Here is a 25,063-nt window from a genome sequence, read left to right on the forward strand (position 1 = left end):
TCACTAGGCGGACATACAAACGCCTTTTCTTTTATCTTGAGACTCTAAAATTAAATTTGTGCAATTAATGAAAACAAAGGGGCAATCAATTATGCAAAAATATTTGTAATAATTTATTTATAAATGAGTAAAAATCCAATATAAAACAGACATAAGATCAATGGATAGACAAATTGAAGCAGTACCAAGAAACCACCACTAGATGGTGGTGTGATCCACCATCACTTTCTCACCAGCACAGAATTACCTAAAGTTACATATGATAAGATATAAATGCTATATTTTATCAAACAGACCAATAATTAATATATCAAGAGAAACTCAGGATTTTCTGTTTACCAACAGGCTGTAACATGACAAAATACAGAATACATAATGTAACATGACAATAATACAGAAACAATAAATGTTGTCCCTTGACTCTGTCTCTGCCTTTGACAATAAAAAAAAAAAAAAAAAAATATATATATATATATATATATATGTATGTATATGATATTAATATGATATTATACCCCACTCGGCAATCAGACTATGGAAATATAATTTCCCAGAATTTTTCCTCTACTCAGACAATTTCTAATCTCCCATTAGCAATATGCATCTTTGCTAAGAGGATAACTAGCATTTAGGGAGGAGTTTAACACTATACGTTCCCACAGTATGGGAACTCTTGACTATATGCTGAGAGGAATATCTTATTAATATCACAAGCAAAAATATAATATACGTTATCAAGTCAAGGATGGGCAGAGTTTCGGATGGGACCAGTTCTCAGGAGTTCTCTAGTGGTCAAAATATAATTCAAGTTTCTTTTAATATCCTTTATGGATCTTTTCTTTCTTATGATCTGATGATCTGTTTCTTGTGATCTGATGATCTGATCTGATGGTTTGATCTCCTCCCTTATGTTCCTATCCAGCAGTACTTTTCCTGCCTGATATCTTACGTTACCACCTCCTGGATTATGATCTCCCAATCAACTGAGGAAGGTGTAACATATGTTAATATTACCCTGATGTCATCTTAACCCTTGATATGCTGGAGAAAACAAGTTATAAAATAATATAATATCGTCCATCTACCTCTAGATGGCACTGTTGTACTACATAACAATTTCAAACATTAATGCTAAATACCTAATACATTCACATGACCTTTTTAACCTCTACAATATACATCAGTATTAAGGGTTTCTTCCTGACATTTTACTTATCCATAATCTAGACATGTTGGAGTCAATATCTCCTACTGTCTTTTTAAATTTATAATAATGGACAATGGACCTCCTTATTTGACATCCAGGTCCATATATTTCACTTGTCCATATGGCTACTAATAACATTCAGCTCTCCTTATGAAATCCAATTAGTAGGAAGACAACTTCAATACTTTCTAGACCTTAAAAGGGCTATATTCAATCAGTGAAATACAAACAGCATAAAATATATATTCTAAATGATATATACATGGTATGATATATATGTATATACATATACACATATATATCGATATACTCTTACACATAAATGATACATTATATAAATCATTGATTAAAATATGTTGCAAATCTAAATATACAACACAGAAATATATAGAATATAATCATGCATACATGAATGGGACATTCACACACCAAATGTTTCCTTAATGATTTTGTAATGAAGTAAAGGAATACATTGCTATTTAAACAGTTATCTCTCACAGACACGTCTGTAGGACCCATCATAGAATTAACAGATACACCACATCTGCTCACAATAATTTTAAGAGACAATACACTCTATGTCCGCTAGAAACATTTTACCCAAACTGAACTAAGCATAACCTCATTTAGGCCTATTTCAATCCTACAGAAATATTTTAGACTTTGGTTCAGTCTGTGATTACACTTAAAGGCAATGAGCATTGATATTTAGACTATAATATCTTCAGATAAGATTGTACACTTATGAAAATGCATGACAAGATGGAGGAAGGAGACTGAGGGCCACAATAAATAGAGGAAGGATAATGGCGGCCACTGACTGACTGAGGGCCACAATATATGGACAAGGCACAATGAGGGTCACAGACTGAGGGCCACAATAGATGGAGGAAGGACAATGGAGGCCACAGGGACCACAATAGATGGTGGAGGAAGGAGCATAGAGGCCACAGGGGCCACAGACTGAGGGCTGCAATAGATGGAGGAAGGATAATGGGGGCCACAGACTGAGGGCCACAGATGATGGAGGAAGGAGAGCTCTCAGCAGCTGATGACACTGACACAAGTTCCTCCAGCTTTATGACTATTGTACATTCATGTGCTGCCATCATCACTGATTTATGACATGCCATAAAGTGAGGACACTCCTCAGGGTTCTGGATTTCTAGGACATGGACATATCATATAGCTGCCGCCATTCCTGACATCCACCACACACAAGAGGCGGCTTCTAGTGATGACATTTATGGATTTTACTAACAGCCGGGGACATTTTCTCTCCACAGTCACAATCTACAGGCTTTATACTGACGCTCTGTGGACGCCTCACCCACATCTCATCTTCTTATTCTTACAGATTGGCTGTTAATGGTCTACGAGACACTTCCTGCATCCAGTTGGCATCTGTAATAAGGAATAACCAGTCCCTGAAGATACTGGACCTGTCTAGTAACCGTCTGTCTGGTCCTCACTTCAGTGACTTGATGGCGGCTCTGTCCAGTCCGGCCTGCAGGATAGAGGCATTACTGTGAGTATAAGAGACGTGTACAGGACGGAGACATGTGGGGCACACGTTATACATGGAGTTTATTCTATTTTATGCTCCGCACCATTGTTATGTCTATGAGATAAACTGCTGACCGCTCCTTGATATGTGACGTCTACTAATGTCTGACTAATGCCCCAGGTCTAGTGGTGTCAGCGCCCACCGCCCCCCTTACCTGCGCCCCTGATGTCGGCACAGTCTGTATAGAAGCGTCATCTGCAGCAGATTTATCATCTTCTCTCCACATCACTGAGATTTTCCCTTTTGCTTTTTTCCCGACTTCTAAGAACCATAAAGTTTTTACTTTTCCGTTCACGTTGCCGTCTGAGGGCTTCATGCGCTGCTGTATTTTGCGGTCCGTCTAGAGAAAAGTTCTATTCCTGTCCTCGGAATAGAGAAGAATAGGACGTTTTATGTTTTTCAAGACCACAGGACAGACTTCAGGGTGTGGAGGGCACACGGTGTAATGTCCGCACGTCTTGTGGCCCCGATGAGATTAATGGGTCTACATCAGATCCGCAGATCGGCTGCAGACTGAGACTACGGTCGTGTGCATGAGGCGCAAGATGGAGGTTTAATGGCTCCATTTAATTTACCAGAACTTGTATTGAAAACACCGGAAATTATTATTTTTGGGGCTACAATTCCTCCATTTTTATGTTGTTTTTTTACGGTGTTGCCGGTGTGCCAAAACTGACCTGACGACCCTATCCTGAGGATCGGTACAATTACAGCGATACCACATTTATATGGTTTGTTTTATATTTTACTATTTTTAAAGTAATAAAAACCTTTGAAAAATGTAAATGTCCTTCCCGGCCGTATCCTGACCCCATGGCCGCTTTCTATTTCCATCTACAGGGCGGGGGCTGGTTTTTGCCGGACGAGCTATAGTTTTTATTGGTGCCATTTTGGGTCAGAAATAACTTTTAGATCTTTTTATTTTCTTATTATTTTCAGGGGGTGAAGTGACCAAAAACCAGCGATCGCTGTGCAGGACAATCACTTGTACAGTTTAATAGTTTGGACATTTTCGAATGCGGCGACACCAATTATGTTTATTTTTATTCTTTATTTTTAAATGTAAAATTGGTAAAGGGGGAGATTAGAATTTGTATTTTTTTAAGATTTTTTTCTCTTTTTAACTGTAATAGTAACTGTAATGCACGTTCTATGCAGTGGATGAGAACAGACAGAACGCGATGGCGCCTGCGGTTTATATGGCGACTATACGGAGTTCTGTATGTCTCCGTTCCTGCACTGACCCGCGGGGTGTGGACAGACAAGGGTATATGAGGAAACACAGGGAAATCTATGGACCCGTAAGCGGTCCACGGAGGACACGGACAGATCACTGGCGTGTTAATCAGCCCATACGGGGTCAGAACTCAGCCGCACTTCAGAAATGTTTTACATGTTTTATAAGTAGTCACTAAAAAAAAATCTAAAAAACGCAGCGACATCAGCAGGTGACAGAACAGATTTTGTCCGTTTTCAGCCGCGTTTCTCTCTGGACGTCTGTGAAATGTTTTTCTCTATAGTGAAAGATGCAAAACCGCCAGATCTCCAGCACGCCGCGCTGCTGAAAAGAGGCAGAAAAAACACATAATTAGATAAACTCCAGGAATAAAACTCTTCTGTCTGATACGTTCCATAGACCTTTACTGCAAAAATCACCAAACGTCAGAAAACACCAGTAAAAGCTGTGTGTGACCGCGGCCTCTGGAGGGCGCTGCAGATTGCAGTTTGTGGCCGCCTGTAATCTCACCTCGTATGTATCGGCATGTGTGAAGAAATCCCCCTTTTCTTTCAATATTTCTTCCTATGCCATTCGGTAGGTGTAACTACCAAACGCTGGATCTATATGTACCGAATTTTCTAGAAGAGCGATATTCGGTACTTTATTCGTTTTTCCCTTGTTCTGAAGTGACCGGCAAAGACACCCAAACTTATGGAACTATTTTGGGCAGCCCACCCAGGGTGAACCGGTCACAGAAGACTTCCATGTTTCTTTGAGAACACCTAAACTGATCCGGGTAAAATTTGAATATGTTGATCACCCAGATCGGGGCTATCAGGGGACATATGATGTGTGGGGATACCTCATGGGGTGGGGTGTTCCAGATATTGGGGAAAACTGTGACTTTTCTGCCTAGAGATAATCAAGTTGTTACTTTATCAGGCTTGATTATCTCCAGGACTAGGGGAGGGCATTGTATGTTTATGCTGAAAGGGTTTTATGTTTCCATTGTACTTAATTGGCTATACTGTGTCCCTCCCTGTGGGATGTCCCCTTGCATGGGGACTTGCATAAAAGCCTGTGTGTGTTAATTAAAGCGTGTTCTATTTGTACCCTTCTTCTGGACTTCGGCTGTTTGGGGATTCGCATGCTTTATCAAGGGAATCATCTTAAAAAGTTATTGGCATTTCGTATGGAATTCGTCTACTTCAACTGCCGAACGGAGCGCTATATTCACCAGGCTCTGGCGGTTCGGGAGGAAACTACCGAATGTGGTTTAAATATACTTGGTTTCCTTACAACTGGTGGCAAGCAGAGGGATTCGAATCCCGAATGGACGTCCTGAACCAAGCAAGGGAATGAATGGCTCAGCAATACCAGCTACTTAAGAGGACCACGCTAAAGGATTTACTGGAAGCTCGAGGTGTAGTGTCAAGCAGCAAGACAAAGGCCACGTTAATCGCAGAATTAATACAGAGCGACGGAACCAGCAATACAGAAATGGAGCACGAGGAAGAAACCGCGATGCAGAAGGACATCAGATGGATGCTCAGTGTATTGGGACCCAATCCATCAACAGAGGCGGTTCTGCAGGTCATGGCACAAGCCAGGATTTAGCAAAAAGAGCGAGAGGACCGAGACAGACCGACACAGGGAGATTGGCTACACTCCGCGGGAAGTATCAATGACCTACCAAAGCAGGTAAATTATGCAGCGTTTAAAACTTTTAATGACAATGAAATGGAAATTGACAGTTATTTGCAAGACTTTGAACGTCAATGTCCGCTGGAGGGATTAGACTCAACAAAATGGGCTGCAGTGCTTAGCAGCAAGTTGTCAGAAAGAGCAGCAGAGGCGTTGCGAGCAGTACCTGATGGGGACATACATAATTATGTCCAGATAAAAGACATTTTGTTAGCCAGGTATGCCGTAACCCCTGAGCCATACCGGAAAAAGTTTCGGGAACTTCGGAAGACCGGGAGAGATTCACACACTGAATGGGCTTTTCGGCTACAAAGGGCAGCCCGTAATTGGATGCAGGGCTGCCAAGCAACTACCCTGGAGGATGCCTTACAGCCCCTGCTATTGGAGCAATATTTCAATCACACTGCAGAAGATATAAAAGATTGGGTAAAGGACAGAAAGCCTAAAACGGTGGAGGAGGCCGCCAGACTAGCAGATGAATACCAGGACAACAGGAGGAGGGAACAGGGGGTGAGCAGACCAACTTTTAAGCCCAACTACCCGGCTCCAACAACATCTGCAGCCCCTAGGGCCCCCATAAACCACCTGCCGCCAGGCTTCGCAGCAACCCCTCGACCCCCTGCAGTGTGCCATTATTCTAAGCAGCCGGGACATTACAAAAACCAGTGCCCTCGTTTAAACCGGGGAGGCTGGGAAAGGCAACCACCACAACAACCCAGGGCAGCCGCTCATTGTGTCCAGCAAGAAAGTACAACCTACGTCCCTAATCAAGAAGAGCAGTGGAGTGTACTACACAAGGTTAATCCAGTGCAAGCGGGAGGGGACAACCAAGATCACCACCGGCAATGGATTACAGTAGATGGCATGGGGACACGTGCTATGAGAGACTCTGGGGCCACTCTAACCGTGGTACAACCACACACGGTCAAGGCCCAAGCTCGCACCGGTCGCACAATAGCTGTAAGGGTAGCTGGGGGCTCCATACACAAGTTACCTACAGCCAGTGTCCTTGTGGACTGGGGTTCTGAATCCAAACAGTTGGAGGTTGGCATTTTGCAGGAACTGCCGGCAGAAGTCCTACTGGGCGATGATGTAGGCTGTTTAACCTCCCAACTATCACGAGACACCACTTCAGAAGCATACCCGGTTTCCACCCGAGCTCAAGCCAGACTGGAAGCACCGCTGCACTCTGCGGAAAGCCAGGTAGGAGTTGAAATACCCCCTTTACCCGACCACCCGTCCCCTTTCTGGAATACGCCACAGGGTTTTGAACAGGAACAGAGAACCGACCCCACACTAGAAGGGTATGGAAAGGCAGTAGACGTTACCCGGGGGGAAAGATTTGAATGGCATAAGGGGTTATGGTACCGAGTGACGGGAGGGGTGGGACACGGGGCCGCTCAGGTCACTAAAAGGCAGCTAATAGTACCCCGTAAGTTTCGGGCAGAGTTATTAAAACTCAGTCATGACATCCCCCTAGCAGGACATCTAGGGGTTAAAAAGACAAGGGACCGGCTGACCCAAACGTTCTTCTGGCCTAGGGTCACGCAAGATCTTAAGTATTATTGTAGGACGTGTGACATATGTCAAAAGATAGGGAAAAGGGGTGACCACCAGAAAGCCAAACTCCACCCTTTACCCATTATAGAAGAACCGTTTCAACGAGTAGCGGTGGACTTAATAGGACCCCTCAGCCGACCCAGCCAGTCCGGCAAAAAGTTCATTCTCACTGTAGTGGACTACGCCACTAGATACCCAGAAGCCGTAGCCCTCGCAAAAATAGGGGGCGAGACTGTGGCGGTGGCCCTAGTTAAAATATTTTCCCGGGTAGGTTTTTACCCAGGAGATCTTGTCCGATCGGGGGACTCAGTTCACTGCACTCCTGACACAGCAATTGTGGCAGAGCTGTGGGGTGAAACCCCTATTTAGCTCCCCCTATCACCCCCAGACCAATGGACTCTGTGAACAGTTCAATGGCACACTCAAACAGATGCTAAAGACCTTCACAGAGTCCCACAGGAATTGGGAAAAGTATCTTCCCCACCTTCTGTTTGCCTACCGCAAAATGCCCCAGGCATCCACTGGGTTTTCCCCCTTCGAACTCCTGTTCGGGAGAAAAGTCTGGGGCCCCCTGGATCTCGTACGGGAGCACTGGGAGGGCAACACGGATGAGGGGGGAGTACCTGTCGTCCAGTATGTTCTGGAGTTCCGGGACCGATTGCGGGCTCTCACCGAATCCGTTCGGGAGAGCCTGCGGGCAGCCCAGGAATGCCAGAAGAAGTGGTACGAAAGGGGAGCCAGAGATGGGGTACTAGATATAGGGCAGAAATTGTTGGCCCTGAGACCCGCTCAAAAGGACAAGCTGCAGGCGGCATGGCAGGGACCCTTTAAGGTGGTAGAGCGCATAAGCGATACCACCTATATTGTGAGCAAATGTTCAGATGAAAGGCTGACCAAAGCTTTTCATGTAAACATGCTCAAGCTTTATTTTGAGAGAACGGAAGATGTAGGTGCCATATGTGCCCTTTCTTCTGAAGATAGTGAGGAACTACCCCTCCCTGATTTATTAGACTCCTCCCCGTGTACTATTGACCAAGTAAGCTGGGGTCAGAACCTAAACCCCTTAGAGAAAGGTGAGGCATTTCAACTGCTTCAGGGATACCAAGGAATGTTTTCGGCCATACCAGGCTATACCTCCGCTGCGGTACACCGTGTAGAAACCCAGGGAGAAACGCTGTTACGGCAGCAACCATATCGTATCCCTGAGGCAGTACGTGAAAATATGCTCACAGAAATAAGAGAGATGCTCAAGATAGGGGTTATAGAATCCTCACAAAGTCCTTGGGCTTCACCGGTAGAGTTGAGCGAACACCTGGATGTTTGGGTTCGAGAAGTTTGGCCGAACTTCCCGGAAATGTTCGGGTTCAGGATCTGAACCCGACCCGAACTTCGTCCCGAACCCGAACCCCATTGAAGTCAATGGGGACCCGAACTTTTCGGCACTAAAAAGGCTGTAAAACAGCCCAGGAAAGGGCTAGAGGGCTGCAAAAGGCAGCAAAATTGTCACGGCTGAGGATGGGGAAAACCCTCAGCCGTGCGGTGCCAGGAGATGGTAAGGTTGCTACTTGGCCAGAACCACAGAATTAGGGAGCAGGTCACCTCCTAGCGCTTCCCTAATCTGACCCTGACTCCTAGCTGCATGAGCCGCCCTTGAAGGTAGGAGGGCCCATGCTCAGGAACCTTGGATCCCTACTGACCCTCCGTCATTCCCTGAACTAGGAGCTGGGTAGACAGCCCGTTCCTCCTGGACACGGAGAAACAGGAGTCTAAAGTGGCCAAGCTAAAAGGGGAACAGAAACAACTTATGGCAGTGACAGGTAAATGCAACCAACACAACACTCACCTGCCGCAGACAACAAAGCCTGAAACCCATGTGCAAGTGCTGCTGTTCAGAACACAAACTAACACAGCACACACCAGACATCACACAGGAACCCAGGACCATAAGCTGCAATGATAAGGAAACCCCACACACACCTTAATAACACAGTGTAACATAATTTTATGACCAGAAGGGTGGACCCCACTGGCAGACGGTAAATACCCAGGAGGATGTCTCCAGCACAGCATGGCTGAAGAACCCCCTCTGACTACTGCTCTAAGCAGAGGCTTTATAGCCCAAAGTAGCCACACACATACACAGACACACCCAGTGCTCACACAGAAAGAAGGGAGTTAACCCTTCCAACACCAGGCAGGGTAGTGAAGCCACACAAAGGGAAAAGCACACAAACACACTCACCTGTTACCGCCGGCAACGGCATGCGTGGCAACCATGTCCTAAGGAACAGCCAGCAGGCCGAGGCACTGCCACCACATGCACACAACACCAGACATTGCCGCGGACAACCGCAGGTGAAGGGAGGTGTCTAAGTGCATACAAAACATAACCTTCGTACACAACCAACAGACAAAGTGCATACATACACACACGAGCCAAGTGCAACCGCATGCACAACATAGCAAGCTGCCACGATACAGCTAAGGCTGCTATGCTGCCACAAAAATACTGTTGCCAGCGGCAACCACAGGTGAGGCAAATACTACAGCCCTCACCTGTGATTGACAACCAGACCAAACCGCTGACAACCGCATGCGACCACAAGTCACCATGGGTCATGACAAAATGTAGTTAAATCCCCTGCAAACAAATGTGGATAGGGACATGAAAAAAAATAAAAAAAATAAAAATTAACCAATATCAATTTGAGAGAGGTCCCATAGCAGAGAATCGGGCTTCATGTCACCCACCACTGGAACAGGCCACTGTCATATATTTAGACCCCGACACCCAGACAGAGGAGAGAGGTCCCATAACAAAGATTCAGGCTTCATGTCAGCAGAAAATCAGTCTTCATGTCATAGCAGAGAATCAGGCTTCACGTCAGCCAAAACTGGAACAGTCCATTGTCATATATTTAGGCCCCGACACCCAGACAGAGGAGAAAGGTCCCATAACAGAGATTCAGGCTTTATGTCAGCAGAGAATCAGTCTTCATGTCATAGCAGAGAATCAGGCTTCACGTCAGCCAAAACTGGAACAGTCCATTGTCATATATTTAGGCCCCGACACCCAGACAGAGGAGAAAGGTCCCATAACAGAGATTCAGGCTTGATGTCAGCAGAGAATCAGTCTTCACGTCAGCCAACACTGGAACAGTCCATTGTCATATATTTAGGCCCCGGCACCCAGACAGAGGAGAGAGGTCCCATAACAGAGATTCAGGCTTCATGTCAGCAGAGAATCAGTCTTCATGTCATAGCAGAGAATTAGGCTTCACGTCAGCCAAAACTGGAACAGTCCATTGTCCTATATTTAGGCCCCGGCACCCAGACAGAGGAGAGAGGTCCCATAGCAGAGATTCAGGCTTCATGTCATAGCAGAGAATCATGCTTCACTTCACCCAACACTGGAACAGGCCACTGTCAGATATTTTTAGGCCCCGGCACCCAGACAGAGGAGAGGTTTATTCAACTTTGGGTTGCCCCGCAATATAATGGTAAAATAAAAATAGGACTGAATGAGGAAGTGCCCTGGAGTACAATAATATATGGTTAAGGGGAGGTAGTTAATGTCTAATCTGCACAAGGGATGGACAGGTCCTGTGGGATCCATGCCTGGTTCATTTTTATGAACGTCAGCTTGTCCACATTGGCTGTAGACAGGCGGCTGCGTTTGTCTGTAATGACGCCCCCTGCCGTGCTGAAAACACGTTCAAACAAAACGATGGCCGCCGGGCAGGCCAGCACCTCCAAGGCATAAAAGGCTAGCTCTGGCCACGTGGACAATTTGGAGACCCAGAAGTTGAATGGGGCCGAACCATCAGTCAGTACATGGAGGGGTGTGCACACGTACTGTTCCACCATGTTAGTGAAATGTTGCATCCTGCAGGTGGTGGTGCAGTTAGCTGTGGCGTGTTGACAAAAGTTTTCCACATCTCTGCCATGCTAACCCTGCCCTCAGAGGAGCTGGCCGTGACACAGCTGCGTTGGCGACCTCTTGCTCCTCTTCTGCCTTCGCCTTGGGCTTCCACTTGTTCCCCTGTGACATTTGGGAATGCTCTCAGTAGCGCATCTACCAATGTGCGCTTGTACTCGCAAATCTTCCTATCACGCTTCAGTGCAGGAAGTAAGGTGGGCACATTGTCTTTGTACCGTGGATCCAGCAGGGTGGCAACCCAGTAGTCCGCACACGTTAAAATGTGGGCAACTCTGCTGTCGTTGCGCAGGCACTAAAGCATGTAGTCGCTCATGTGTGCCAGGCTGCCCAGAGGTAAGGACAAGCTGTCCTCTGTGGGAGGCGTATCGTTATCGTCCTGCGTTTCCCCCCAGCCACGCACCAGTGATGGGCCCGAGCTGCGTTGGGTACCACCCCGCTGTGAACATGCTTCAGCCTCATCCTCCTCCACCTCATCCTTGTCCTCCTCGTCCTCCAGTAGTGGGCCCTGGCTGGCCACATTTGTACCTGGCCTCTGCTGTTGCAAAAAACCTCCCTCTGAGTCACTTCTAAGAGACTGGCCTGAAAGTGCTAAAAATTACCCCTCTTTCTCCTCCTCCTCCTCCTCCTCCTCCTCCTCCTCCTCCTGGGCCACCTCCTCTTTCATCATCGCCCTGAATGTTTTCTCAAGGAGACATAGAAGTGGTATTGTAACACTGATAACGGCGTCATCGCCACTGGCCATGTTGGTGGAGTACTCGAAACAGCGCAACAGGGCACACAGGTCTCGCATGGAGGCCCAGTCATTGGTGGTGAAGTGGTGCTGTTCCGCAGTGCGACTGACCCGTGTGTGCTGAAGCTGAAACTCCACTATGGCCTGCTGCTGCTCGCACAGTCTGTCCAGCATGTGCAAGGTGGAGTTCCACCTGGTGGGCACGTCGCATATGAGGCGGTGAGCGGGAAGGCCGAAGTTACGCTGTAGCGCAGACAGGCGAGCAGCGGCAGGATGTGAACGCCGGAAGCGCGAACAGACGGCCCGCACTTTATGCAGCAGCTCTGACATGTCGGGGTAGTTGGGAATGAACTTATGCACCACCAAATTCAGCACATGCGCCAGGCAAGGGATGTGTGTCAAACCAGCTAGTCCCAGAGCTGCAACGAGATTTCGCCCATTATCGCACACCACCAGGCCAGGCTTGAGGCTCACCGGCAGCAACCACTCGTCGGTCTGTTGTTCTATACCCCGCCACAACTCCTGTGCAGTGTGGGACCTGTCCCCCAAACATATGAGTTTCAGAATGGCCTGCTGACGTTTACCCCGGGCTGTGCTGAAGTTGGTGGTGAAGGTGTGTGGCTGACTGGATGAGCAGGTGGAAGAAGAAGAGGAGGAAGCCGAGTAGGAGGAGGAGGCAACAGGAGGCAAAGAATGTTGCCCTGCGATCCTTGGCGGCGGAAGGACGTGCGCCAAACAGCTCTCCGCCTGGGGCCCAGCTGCCACTACATTTACCCAGTGTGCAGATAGAAAGATATAGCGTCCCTGGCCGCGCTTACTGGTCCACGTATCTGTGGTTAGGTGGACCTTGCCACAGATGGCGTTGCGCAGTGCACACTTGATTTTATCGGATACTTGGTTGTGCAGGGAAGGCACGGCTCTCTTGGAGAAGTAGTGCCGGCTGGGAACAACATACTGTGGGACAGCAAGCGACATGAGCTGTTTGAAGCTGTCTGTGTCCACCAGCCTGAATGACAGCATTTCATAGGCCAGTAGTTTAGTAATGCTGGCATTCAGGGCCAGGGATCGAGGGTGGCTAGGTGGGAATTTACGCTTTCTCTCAAATGTTTGTGATATGGAGAGCTGAACGCTGCCGTGTGACATGGTTGAGATGCTTGGTGACGGAGGTGGTGGTGTTGGTGGTACATCCCCTGTTTGCTGGGCGGCAGGTGCCAACGTTCCTCCAGAGGCGGAGGAAGAGGCCAAGGCGGCAGCAGCAGAAGAGGTAGCAGGGGGAGCCTGAGTGAGTTCCTTGTTTACTCCACTGCAGTTCATGCTTTGCATGCAGGTGCCTGGTCATGCAGGTTGTGCTAAGGTTCAGAATGTTAATGCCTCGCTTCAGGCTCTGATGGCACAGCGTACAAACCACTCAGGTCTTGTCGTCAGCACATTGTTTGAAGAAGTGCCATGCCAGGGAACTCCTTGAAGCTGCCTTTGGGGTGCTTGGTCCCAGATGGCGGCGGTCAGTAGCAGGCGGAGTCTCTTGGCGGCGGGTGTTCTGCTTTTGCCCACTGCTCCCTCTTTTGCTACGCTGTTGGCTCGGTCTCACCACTGCCTCTTCCTCCGAACTGTGAAAGTCAGTGGCACGACCTTCATTCCATGTGGGGTCTAGGACCTCATCGTCCCCTGCATCGTCTTCCACCCAGTCTTCCTCCCTGACCTCCTGTTCAGTCTGCACACTGCAGAAAGACGCAGCAGTTGGCACCTGTGTTTCGTCATCATCAGAGACATGCTGAGGTGGTATTCCCATGTCCTCATCATCAGGAAACATAAGTGGTTGTGCGTCAGTGCATTCTATGTCTTCCACTGCTGGGGAAGGGCTAGGTGGATGCCCTTGGGAAACCCTGCCAGCGGAGTCTTCAAACAGCATAAGAGACTGCTGCATAACTTGAGGCTCAGACAGTTTCCCTGATTTGCATGGGGGTGATGTGACAGACTGATGGGCTTGGTTTTCAGGCGCCATCTGTGCGCTTTCTGCAGAAGACTGGGTGGGAGATAATGTGAACGTGCTGGATCCACTGTCGGCCACCCAATTGACTAATGCCTGTACCTGCTCAGGCCTTACCATCCTTAAAACGGCATTGGGCCCCACCAAATATCGCTGTAAATTCTGGCGGCTACTGGGACCTGAGGTAGTTGGTACACTAGGATGTGTGGCTGTGGCAGAACGGCCACGTCCTCTCCCAGCACCAGAGGGTCCACTAACACCACCTTGACCATGTCCGCGTCCCTTACTAGATGTTTTCCTCATTGTTACCGTTCACCACAATAAGAAAAAAATGATTTGGCCCAATGTATTGAATTCAAATTCAGGCCTTTTTTTACAGACACCTAACACTATCTGGCTATCTATTTAGGTACCGTATTACACTAATACAGGCACAGCAGTAACCACAGATTCAGCTGAATATAAATTGTAGGCCTAGTATTTAGGCGCTGGATGACAGGTGTACGTTTACGGACAGAATTAGACTTGGAAATGCAAGGTAGCGTGTGAAGTTATTGTGGAGGACCCTATCCGCACCTTCAATCTAATATACCCTTTTATGGATAGATTTAAAGTAGGCCTGATACAGCAGAAACCACTAATTTAGGGAATTGCTAAGTTGGGAATTGTATTTCAACCCAGAACAAAAACTGTGCTTTGGCGGACACTAAATGAATTGACCAGCCACAGCAGTAACCACAGATTTAGCTGAATATAAATTGTAGGCCTATTATTTAGGCGCTGGGTGACAGGTATACGTTTACGGACAGAATTAGACTTGGAAATGCACGGTAGCGTGTGAAGTTATTGAGGATGACACTATCCGCACCTTCAATCTAATATACCCTTTTATGGATAGATTTAAAGTTGGCCTGATACAGCAGAAACCACTGATTCAGGGAATTGCTAATTTGGGAATTGTATTTCAACCCAGAACAAAAATATATCCTTTGCCAGACAGCAGACAGTATTACAATTGGCTAGCCACAGCAGAAACACCAGATTTAGGGTACTGCTATTTTGGCAATTGTATTTCACCCCTCAATAAAATAGCAAGCAGAGCCAAGCCCCTGATGTAGGATATAGCAAAAAAATAACCACACTATTGATGGTTAAATGGACTTGGTGGCAGCTTGTGATGGCGCACCACAAGACACAAAATGGCCGCCGATCACCCCAGAAAAAAGTGACTGAAAAACGCTCTGGGCAGCCTAAAAACAGTGAGCAATTAAATAGCAGCAGTTCAATGATCTCCAGCTGTAGATCTATCACTGAATTAAGTGTTTTTGATGAGTTAATCACTGCTTAATCTCGCCCTAACTGCAGCTGCAACCTCTCCCTACACTGATCAGAGCAGAGTGACGGGCGGCGCTATGTGACTCCAGCTTAAATAGAGGCTGGGTCACATGCTGCACTGGCCAATCACAGCCATGCCAATAGTAGGCATGGCTGTGATGGCCTCTTGGGGCAAGTAGTATGACGCTTGTTGATTGGCTGCTTTGCAGCCTTTCAAAAAGCGCCAAGAAAGCGACGAACACCGAACCCGAACTCAAACTTTTACGAAAATGTATACAGTTCGGGTTCGCTCATCCCTATCCACCGGTAGTACTAGTACCGAAGCGCGACGGCACCACGCGCTTCTATGTAGACTATCGGAGACTCAACGATCGCACTATAACTGACGCCAACCCCATGCCCAGAATAGATGAGCTATTAGACCGTATGGCAAGGGGGAATTACTTGACCACCCTGGACTTGTGCAAGGGGTATTGGCAAATCCTCTTGGAGCCTGCGGCCATCCCAAAGTCGGCATTCGTCACTCCATTTGGGCTATACCAGGTCAAGGTTATGCCCTTTGGGATGAAAAATGCCCCGGCTACTTTTCAGAGGATGGCCGATAGGCTCTTGGAGGGGTTCCAGGACTTTGCATGTGCATATCTAGTGATATTGCCATCTATAGCCGCACATGGGAGGATCACCTGGATCACGTGTCCAGGGTACTCAAACGAATTCATCTCACAGGTCTCACCTTGAAACCGGACAAATGCCATGTAGGCATGGCCGAGGTGCAATATCTCGGCCACAGGGTAGGTACTGGTAGGCATCGTCCAGAGCCGGCTAAAGTAGAGGCCATAGCTAATTGGCCCCAACACTGTACCAAAACCCAGGTATTAGCCTTTTTAGGGACGGCCGGTTACTACCGAAAATTTGTCCCAGAGTATAGCGCCCTGGCCAAACCTCTCACCGACCTTACCAAAAAGGCCTTACCAAAACAGGTAACCTGGACCCCAGAGTGTGCGGACACTTTCCAGAAACTTAAAGAAGCATTAAGCGAGGCTCCTGTGTTGGCAGCACCCAACCACACTAAACAATTTCTTGTCCACGCAGATGCCTCCATGTTTGGGTTGGGAGCCGTGTTGAGCCAAGTGGGGTACGACGGCATGAAACACCCGGTGGCATACCTCAGCCGTAAACTTTTGCCCAGAGAGGTAAGCTATGCCACCGTGGAGAAAGAGTGCCTAGCCCTAGTTTGGGCACCAAGAAACATTAGCCTTATCTGTATGGACGGCCGTTTACCCTTATGACTGACCACAACCCCCTTGTGTGGTTAAACCGGGTAGCTGGTGACAACCCCAGGCTATTATTGTGGAGCCTAGCCCTTCAGCCCTACAACTTTACAATGCAATACCGTCCGGGCAAACAAAACGGTAATGCAGACGGTCTGTCCCGACAGACCGAACTGGACTCTTGAAATAACTTTCTCGGACATCCCCAAGCCAACCCGACAGGGTCTAGGCGGGTATGCCGACCTATGGACTTATAGGGGAGCAGTGTGAAGAAATCCCCCTTTTCTTTCAATATTTCTTCCTATGCCATTAGGTAGGTGTAACTACCGAACGCTGGATCTATATGTACCGCATTTTCTAGAAGAGCGCTATTCGGTACTTTATTCATTTTTCCCTTGTTCTAAAGTGACCGGCAAAGACACCCAAACTTATGGAACCATTTTGGGCAGCCCACCCAGGGTGAACCGGTCACAGAAGACTTCCATGTTTCTTTGAGAACCTCTAAACCGATCGGGGTGAAATTTGAATATGTTGATCACCCAGATCGGGGCTATCAGGGGAAATATGATGTGTGGGGATACCTCATGTATAAAGGGGTGTCCCAGATATTGGGGAAAACTGTGACTTTTCTGCCTACAAATAATCAAGTTGTTACTTTATCAGGCTTGATTATCTCCAGGACTAGGGGAGGGCATTGTATGTTTATGCTGGAAGGGTGTTATGTTTCCATTGTACTTGATTGGCTATACTGTGTCCCTCCCTGTGGGATGTCCCCTTGCATGGGGACTTGCATAAAAGCCTGTGTGTTAATTAAAGAGTGTTCTATTTGTACCCTTCTTCTGGAATTCGGCTGATGTTTGGGTATTCGCATGCTTTATTAAGGGAATCATCTTAATAAGTTATTGGCATTCCGAACCGAATGTGGTTTAAAAATACTTGGTTTCCTTACAGCATGTAAAGCTGGAGGCTTCAGCAGCATTCTGCGCGCTGTCCGCCTGCGACGTGTCACAGTATAAAGCCGCACATCACAACCTACATTGTGACACGTCTATAAACACACGTGACATCATCACATATCGGGCCCCAGTAAAAGCTGTGTGTGACCGCGGCCTCTGGAGGGCGCTGCAGATTGCAGTTTGTGGCCGCCTGTGATCTCGTATGTATCGGCATGTAAAGCTGGAGGCTTCAGCAGCATTCTGCACGCTGTCCGCCTGCGACGTGTCACAGTATAAAGCCGCACATCACAACCTACATTGTGACACGTCTATAAACACACGTGACATCATCACATATCAGGCTCCAGTAGAGAACGCGTCTCTGCATCTGTATCACTATTAGTGCCCCAGCATTTCCTCTATTAGGCTGGTCCTGAAGGGGTTAAAGCTTCTGATGTGCCACACTGTGATGTGGCATGACGAGTGCAGTATGTAGCGGTACTTTATATTGTAGTACAGGTATAATATACGGCTCAGACAGGTGACAGGGCTCTCAGTGAGAGGATATCTCCTGCTACATGAGTCTGTGTGCGCCACCTAGTGGTTGTCAGGGGACCTGCGGCTGCCGAGGGTTTTCCTGACATTTCCTGACATTGATATAATGAGAAACTGGAGACCTTCACACGAGGGTGGACACATCCATCTATTAGTATTACATGAGCAGCGAGTCATGTGACCACAGTATGGCGGTATTATCATCTACACAATATATAGTATTATATGTCATATACTGGATTTTCCCTTTATAAGACGCACCCCAGGTTTAGACATTGGAAAATAAGAAAACGCATTTTCTAGATCCTCTATGAAGGGAATGTGGTTTAGTGAAGTGGAGGAGTCGAGGTCCGGAACTTCAGGTGTAACAACCAGCGATGGTGCATGTGGTCCCCTCATTAATGTACCTCCAAATAAATGTGTCTCCTGTCACTGCTCTGTGGTGTCCGGCCACGCTGCTTCTCCTGCTAGGGTATTTTTAAGTATTTGTGTGCGACAACAACCCTGCTATACACACATACAGCTCTACTACACACATACAGCTCTGCTATACACACACACAGATCTGCTATACACACTCAGCTCTGCCATGCACACATAGCAATGCTACACCCATACAGCTCTACTACACCCATGCAGTTCTGTTACACACATACAGCTCTGCTACACATACACACTTAGCATCTTTACTGAAACCTCACATCTCCCTACACCAGTGTCAGCTGTACAGTCTTCCTGCTCTGGCTCATCTTATTGATGACATCATCAAAGGTCCTTAAGCTGTAGTTTTCATCTCCTTTCAGTACAGTGTAGGACCTTCCTCCCGCATGCACTGAACGGATGGTTCTCCTGCCTGCCGGATCTCTCACTGATCAGGCAGATCTGTATGTGCGCTCTGCCTGATCACTAATGAAGCAGTCAGGGTCTGGCCGTGCTGGATCTCCCTGACTGCTGTTTATAAGACACTTTTTGCAAGATTTTTTTCTTACTAAAAGGGCGTCTTATAAATTGTCAAATACGGTAAGTCTGATTTTCAGTGATGTGGTCCCGGTCATAGGAGAGAACTGCTGAAAAGTATCTGCATTTTAAATGTCTTCTCTGGGACTTTGATATTGATGGCCTGTCCTCAGGAACAATATCTGACAGGTGGGGGCCCCCGACACCCTGCCTATCAGGTGCTTAAAGAGGCAGCGGCGCTGGGTGAGCACTTAGGCGCCAATTTATTAAGACCGGCGTTTTACACGTCTTTCTTAAAAGCTCTACAAGACACTATAGACTATAACATCCAAAGTCACAGGTGCACATCCATAAGGCTAGCATGCCGGCAGCTCACCCTAACAGGCTTAGGTCAGGCCCAGGAGAGGCAGTTCTGTTAGTGTTAGGTACCTATCTGTGGAAACCGCCTTGACGCCGGTAGATGGGCCCGACACACATATGATCAAATATGTGCACAAAGACCTTCCATTTTTCATGTATAGTAGGTATAGTACCACTGTAATCCAGAATAATCCCTAATCCTGGGTTCTATTATTAACATTAATAAAGCCGTAAACTGGCGGTAAATCCGTTGAAGTTATGAATAAGCGTCGGCCTCTCCTTAACTTCGGGGCATCCAGCGCCAGTCCTAAGTGTAAGACCGCTACTGAGCCGCTGAAACAGGCATAGAAAATGGTAAATAGGACGGGTCTGCCGGACAATCCCCTCCCCCACCCACTGTAATACCAAACACATCCGCTATACACTGTACTGCTCTGTAATACCAAACACATCCACTATACACTGTACTGCTCTGTAATACCATACACATCCACTATACACTGTACTGCTCTGTAATACCAAACACATCCGCTATACACTGTACTGCTCTGTAATACCAAACACATCCACTATACACTGTACTGCTCTGTAATACCAAACACATCCGCTATACACTGTACTGCTCTGTAATACCAAACACATCCGCTATACACTGTACTGCACTGTAATACCAAACACATCCTCTATACACTGTACTGCTCTGTAATACCAAACACATCCACTATACACTGTACTGCTCTGTAATACCAAACACATCCGCTATACACTGTACTGCTCTGTAATACCAAACACATCCACTATACACTGTACTGCTCTGTAATACCAAACACATCCGCTATACACTGTACTGCTCTGTAATACCAAACACATCCCCTATACACTGTACTGCTCTGTAATACCATACACATCCGCTATACACTGTACTGCCCTGTAATACCAAACACTTCCGCTATACACTGTACTGCTCTGTAATACCAAACACATCCGCTATACACTGTACTGCTCTGTAATACCAAACACATCCGCTATACACTGTACTGCTCTGTAATGCCAAACACATCCGCTATACACTGTACTGCTCTGTAATACCAAACACATCCACTATAAACTGTACTGCTCTGTAATACCAAACATCCGCTATACACTGTACTGCTCTGTAATACCAAACACATCCGCTATACACTGTACTGCTCTGTAATACCAAACACATCCACTATACACTGTACTGCTCTGTAATACCAAACACATCCACTATACACTGTACTGCTCTGTAATACCAAACACATCCACTATACACTGTACTGCTCTGTACTTGGTGAGCTGTGAGGAGGTGGCAGCGCTCTCCTGAGCTCCGGTGAGTACAGCTGGGAGGTGCCAGGAGTTGGACCCCCACAGATCTCATGTTAATGACGTGTCCTGGAGGTAGGACATCAATATCCAGTTCCTGGAAAACCTCTTTACGTTCTTCAGCAGACCCCTATATGATAACATAAAGGTTCTGATGATCCCTTTAACACATCAGTTGATGAAAACACAGTCAGTAATGTCCTTCATGTCTGAGAAGAGCAGCGCTATCAGTAATACCTGCCCCCGCTGTATAACACATAATGGGAGCAGTGACCCCCTCCCCGGATAACACACAGGTAAGTGTTCCCGGACTGACCTCATCAGAACCTGCATTGTGCCTCCACATGGAGGAGGTGTCATATGTCCTGAGAGACATCTGGAGGGACAGGAAGGACACATCTGTTTCTATGGGGCGGATTATGGGTCTGAGCAACTCCCAGGTTATACAGAGCTGTAATATGTACATGAGCCCTTACCGCCATAGAGCGCTCATCTCTGCCTGTGCTACATTACAGCTGTATGGCGGTATTATTACTGATGACCCCGGCTGTAATTTACTCAGAATGGAGACGATTACTGCTCGTTATCAATAAGTAATAATCAATACCAGCAGAATCCAGAGAAACCCTGAATGTAGTGTAATGTCTCCTAATAATCCATCCCCCAAATAACTGACTGAGCGAGGGCCACATGTGTCCTGTAGTAATGTGAGGAGGAGAACGGGGGCCACAGGGGCCACAATAGATGGTGGAGGAAGGAGAATGGAGGCCACAATAGATGGTGGAGGAAGGAGACTGAGGGCCACAATAGATGGTGATGGAAAGAGAATGGAGGCCACAGGGGCCACAGACTGAGGGCCACAGATGATGGACGAAGGAGAGCTCTCAGCAGCTGATGACGCTGACACAAGTTCCTCCAGCTTTATGACTATTGTACATTCATGTGCTGCCATCATCACTGATTTATGACATGCCATAAAGTGAGGACACTCCTCAGGGTTCTGGATTTCTAGGACATGGACATATCATACAGCTGCCGCCATTCCTGACATCCACCACACACAAGAGGCGGCTTCTAGTGATGACATTTATGGATTTTACTAACAGCCGGGGACATTTTCTCTCCACAGTCACAATCTACAGACTTTATACTGACGCTCTGTGGACGCCTCACCCACATCTCATCTTCTTATTCTTACAGATTGCGTGGTAATGATCTACCAGACACTTCCTGCATCCAGTTGGCATCTGTAATAAGGAATAACCAGTCCCTGAAGACACTGGACCTGTCTCATAACCGTCTGTCTGGTCCTCACTTCGGTGACTTGATGGAGGCTCTGTCCAGTCCGGCCGGCAGGATAGAGACATTACAGTGAGTATAAGAGATGTGTACAGGACGGAGACATGTGGGGCACACGTTATACATGGAGCTTATTCTATTTTATGCTCCGCACCATTGTTATGTCTATAAGATAAACTGCTGACCGCTCCTTGATATGTGACGTCTACTAATGTCTGACTAATGCCCCAGGTCTAGTGGTGTCAGCGGCCACCGGCCCCCTTACCTGCGCCCCTGATGTCGGCACAGTCTGTATAGAAGCGTCATCTGCAGCAGATTTATCATCTTCTCTCCACATCACTGATTATTATTATTATTATTTATTATTAAAGCGCCATTCATTCCATAGCGCTTTACATATGATAGGCGGTGCACATACATAATACAGACAATTGCACTTATCATAAACAAGATGAGTTACAGACTGGTACAGAAGGAGAGAGGGCCCTGCCCGTGAGGGCTTACAATCTACATGATATGGGAGAAGGACACAGTAGGTGCAGGTGATGCGGGCCATGGCGGTATAGAGGCAGCAGGGTCACTGGTTGTAGGCTTGTCTGAAGAGGTGGGTTTTCAGTTTTTTTTTTTAAGGATTCCACTGTAGGTGAGAGTCTGATATGTTGGGGTAGCGAGTTACAGAGTATGGGGGATGCACGGGAGAAATCTTGGAGTCGATTGTGGGAAGAGGCAATAAGAGGAGAGGAGAGAAGGAGGTCTTGTGAAGATCGGAGAGTGCGTGTGGGGATGTATCGGGAAAGTAGCTCATGGATGTAGGGAGAGGACAGGTTATGGACGGCCTTGTATGTGTTTGTTAGTACTTTGAAGTGAATTCGTTGGGCAATGGGGAGCCAGTGAAGGGATTGGCAGAGGGGAGAAGCAGAGGAGTAATAGGGTGAGAGGTGGATTAGTCGGGCAGCAGAGTTGAGGATAGATTGGAGGGGTGCGAGAGTGCTAGATGGAAGTCCACAGAGGAGAATGTTGCAGTAGTCTAGGCGTGAGATAATGAGGGCATGTTCAAGTATTTTTGCAGATTCAAAGTTAAGGAAAGCACGGATGCGGGAGATGTTTTTGAGTTGGAGGCGGTGGAAAGGGCTTGGATGTGTGGTCGGAAGGAAAGCGCAGAATCCAAGGTCACTCCAAGGCAGCGGGCTTTGTTGACTGGGGAGAGTGTGCAGCCATTGATCTTGATAGACAGGTCTGTTGGGGGGGGGTTGAACAAAATGGGGGAAAGATTATTAATTCTGTCTTATCCATGTTAAGTTTAAGAAAGCGAGAGGCGAAGAAGGATGATATAGAAGATAGACATTGTGGGATTCTTGATAGTAAGGTGGTGATGTCTGGACCAGAGAGGTAGATTTGTGTGTCGTCAGCGTAGGAGTGATACTGAAAGTCATGGGACTCTATGAGCTGTCCCAGGCCAAAAGTGTAGATAGAGAAGAGCAGGGGTCCTAGGACAGAGCCTTGCGGGACACCAACAGAGAGGGAATGAGACGGGGAGGTGGTGCGGGAGCGGGAGACACTAAACATCCGGTCTGTGAGGTATGATGTGATCCAGGAGAGGGCCAGGTCAGTGATGCCAAGAGATGAGAGAGTTTGCAACAGAAGGGAGTGGTCAACAGTGTTGAAGGCAGAGGACAGGTCAAGGAGAAGGAGGACAGAGTATTGTTTCTTGGTTTTGGCTGTCAGTAGGTCATTGGTGACTTTGGTAAGGGTAGTCTCGGTCGAGTGGTGGGGTCGGAAGCCAGATTGTAGGCGGTCAAAGAGGGAGCCTAGGCGGAGGAGAGGTGGGAGGACCGTTCTGAATGGACATGTTGTTTAACCACTTCAGCCCCGCTAGGTGAAACCCCCTTCATGACCAGAGCACTTTTTACACTTCGGCACTACACTACTTTCACCGTTTATCGCTTGGTCATGCAACTTACCATACAAATGAATTTTACCTCCTTTTCTTCTCACTAATAGAGCTTTCATTTGGTGGTATTTCATTGCTGCTGGCATTTTTACTTTTTTTGTTATTAATCAAAATGTAACGATTTTTTTGCAAAAAAATGACATTTTTCACTTTCAGCTGTAAAATTTTGCAAAAAAAAAAACGACATCCATATATAAATTTTTCACCAAATTTATTGTTCTACATGTCTTTGATAAAAAAAAAATGTTTGGGCAAAAAAAAAATGGTTTGGGTAAAAGTTATAGCATTTACAAACTATGGTGCAAAAATGTGAATTTCCATAGCATCATCACGACGGCATACAAGGAGATTGACCCCTGACCTCTGTAGGGGCAGGAACAGAGAAAGGTTAAATACCCTCCTCCCACCACCAACACCAGTGTTTCCTGTCCCTACAGAGGACAGGGCAGAGAAAGGTCTCCCTGTATGCAGGGAGATGAAGCTAGGAATTCAGTCGTGGATACCTTAAGAAATCGCCGGCATCCTGCATGGCGTCCCCCTGCCCTCCCGCGGTCCAGTACTAACGCTGGGCAGGGGTGTGGGGCTCTACCTCGTCCCGATTTTCGGGGCCTGTTCCCTGGCGCAGTCTCCCTTCCGGCATCATCGCGGCAGCTGGGTGCGCGCCGGCGCATATGTATGACGTCACGGCCGGCGACCCGGAAGTGACGTCAGTGGCGGCAGCGTGGAGCTTAATTTAAAAACCGAGGCCTGCTCCGGACAAACGCTCCCAGGATCGGTCCCCCACTGTGCGGAACCCTTACCTTTCGGAAGAGGCGACCATGTCGGTACCGGAGCGGTCCCCCAGAGCTGAGCCGCCGCCAGCGCTTCTAACTGTGAGTCCCCTTCGGGGGTATTTATGAATGGGTCAGGGAGTCTGTTGATCCCCCTCTCCCACGATGATATAGGGGGGGGGAGAGGAGGAGCGGGCTCTTGCTCCATGCTCAGTGCAGCTACGGCAGGGCGCAGGCTCCTACATCCCTCTGTTAAGCAAAGACGTCTTCATGTGCACTATAGACCTGCGAGACGCTTATTACCATATTCCCATTCACGCCAGCTCCCAGTGTTTTCTCCGGTTTGCATTCCAGGATATATCAGGAAAC

General features: G+C 47.5%; 1 protein-coding gene across 4 annotated transcripts in view; it reads left to right on the plus strand.

Annotated features, from left to right (window-relative positions):
* Positions 1-25,063, plus strand: part of LOC122930744 (NACHT, LRR and PYD domains-containing protein 12-like) — a 170,488-nt gene that overhangs the window by 101,042 nt on the left and 44,383 nt on the right. For all 4 annotated transcript variants that reach the window (XM_044284316.1, XM_044284318.1, XM_044284317.1 and 1 more), the window contains 2 exons: positions 2,565-2,735; positions 21,875-22,045. In XM_044284316.1, the coding sequence (XP_044140251.1) occupies positions 2,565-2,735; positions 21,875-22,045 (342 nt within the window). The remainder of the gene's footprint in view (positions 1-2,564; positions 2,736-21,874; positions 22,046-25,063) is intronic.

This window comes from Bufo gargarizans, chromosome 3 (assembly GCF_014858855.1).
Source record: "Bufo gargarizans isolate SCDJY-AF-19 chromosome 3, ASM1485885v1, whole genome shotgun sequence".
NCBI classification, from domain to species: Eukaryota; Metazoa; Chordata; class Amphibia; order Anura; family Bufonidae; genus Bufo; species Bufo gargarizans.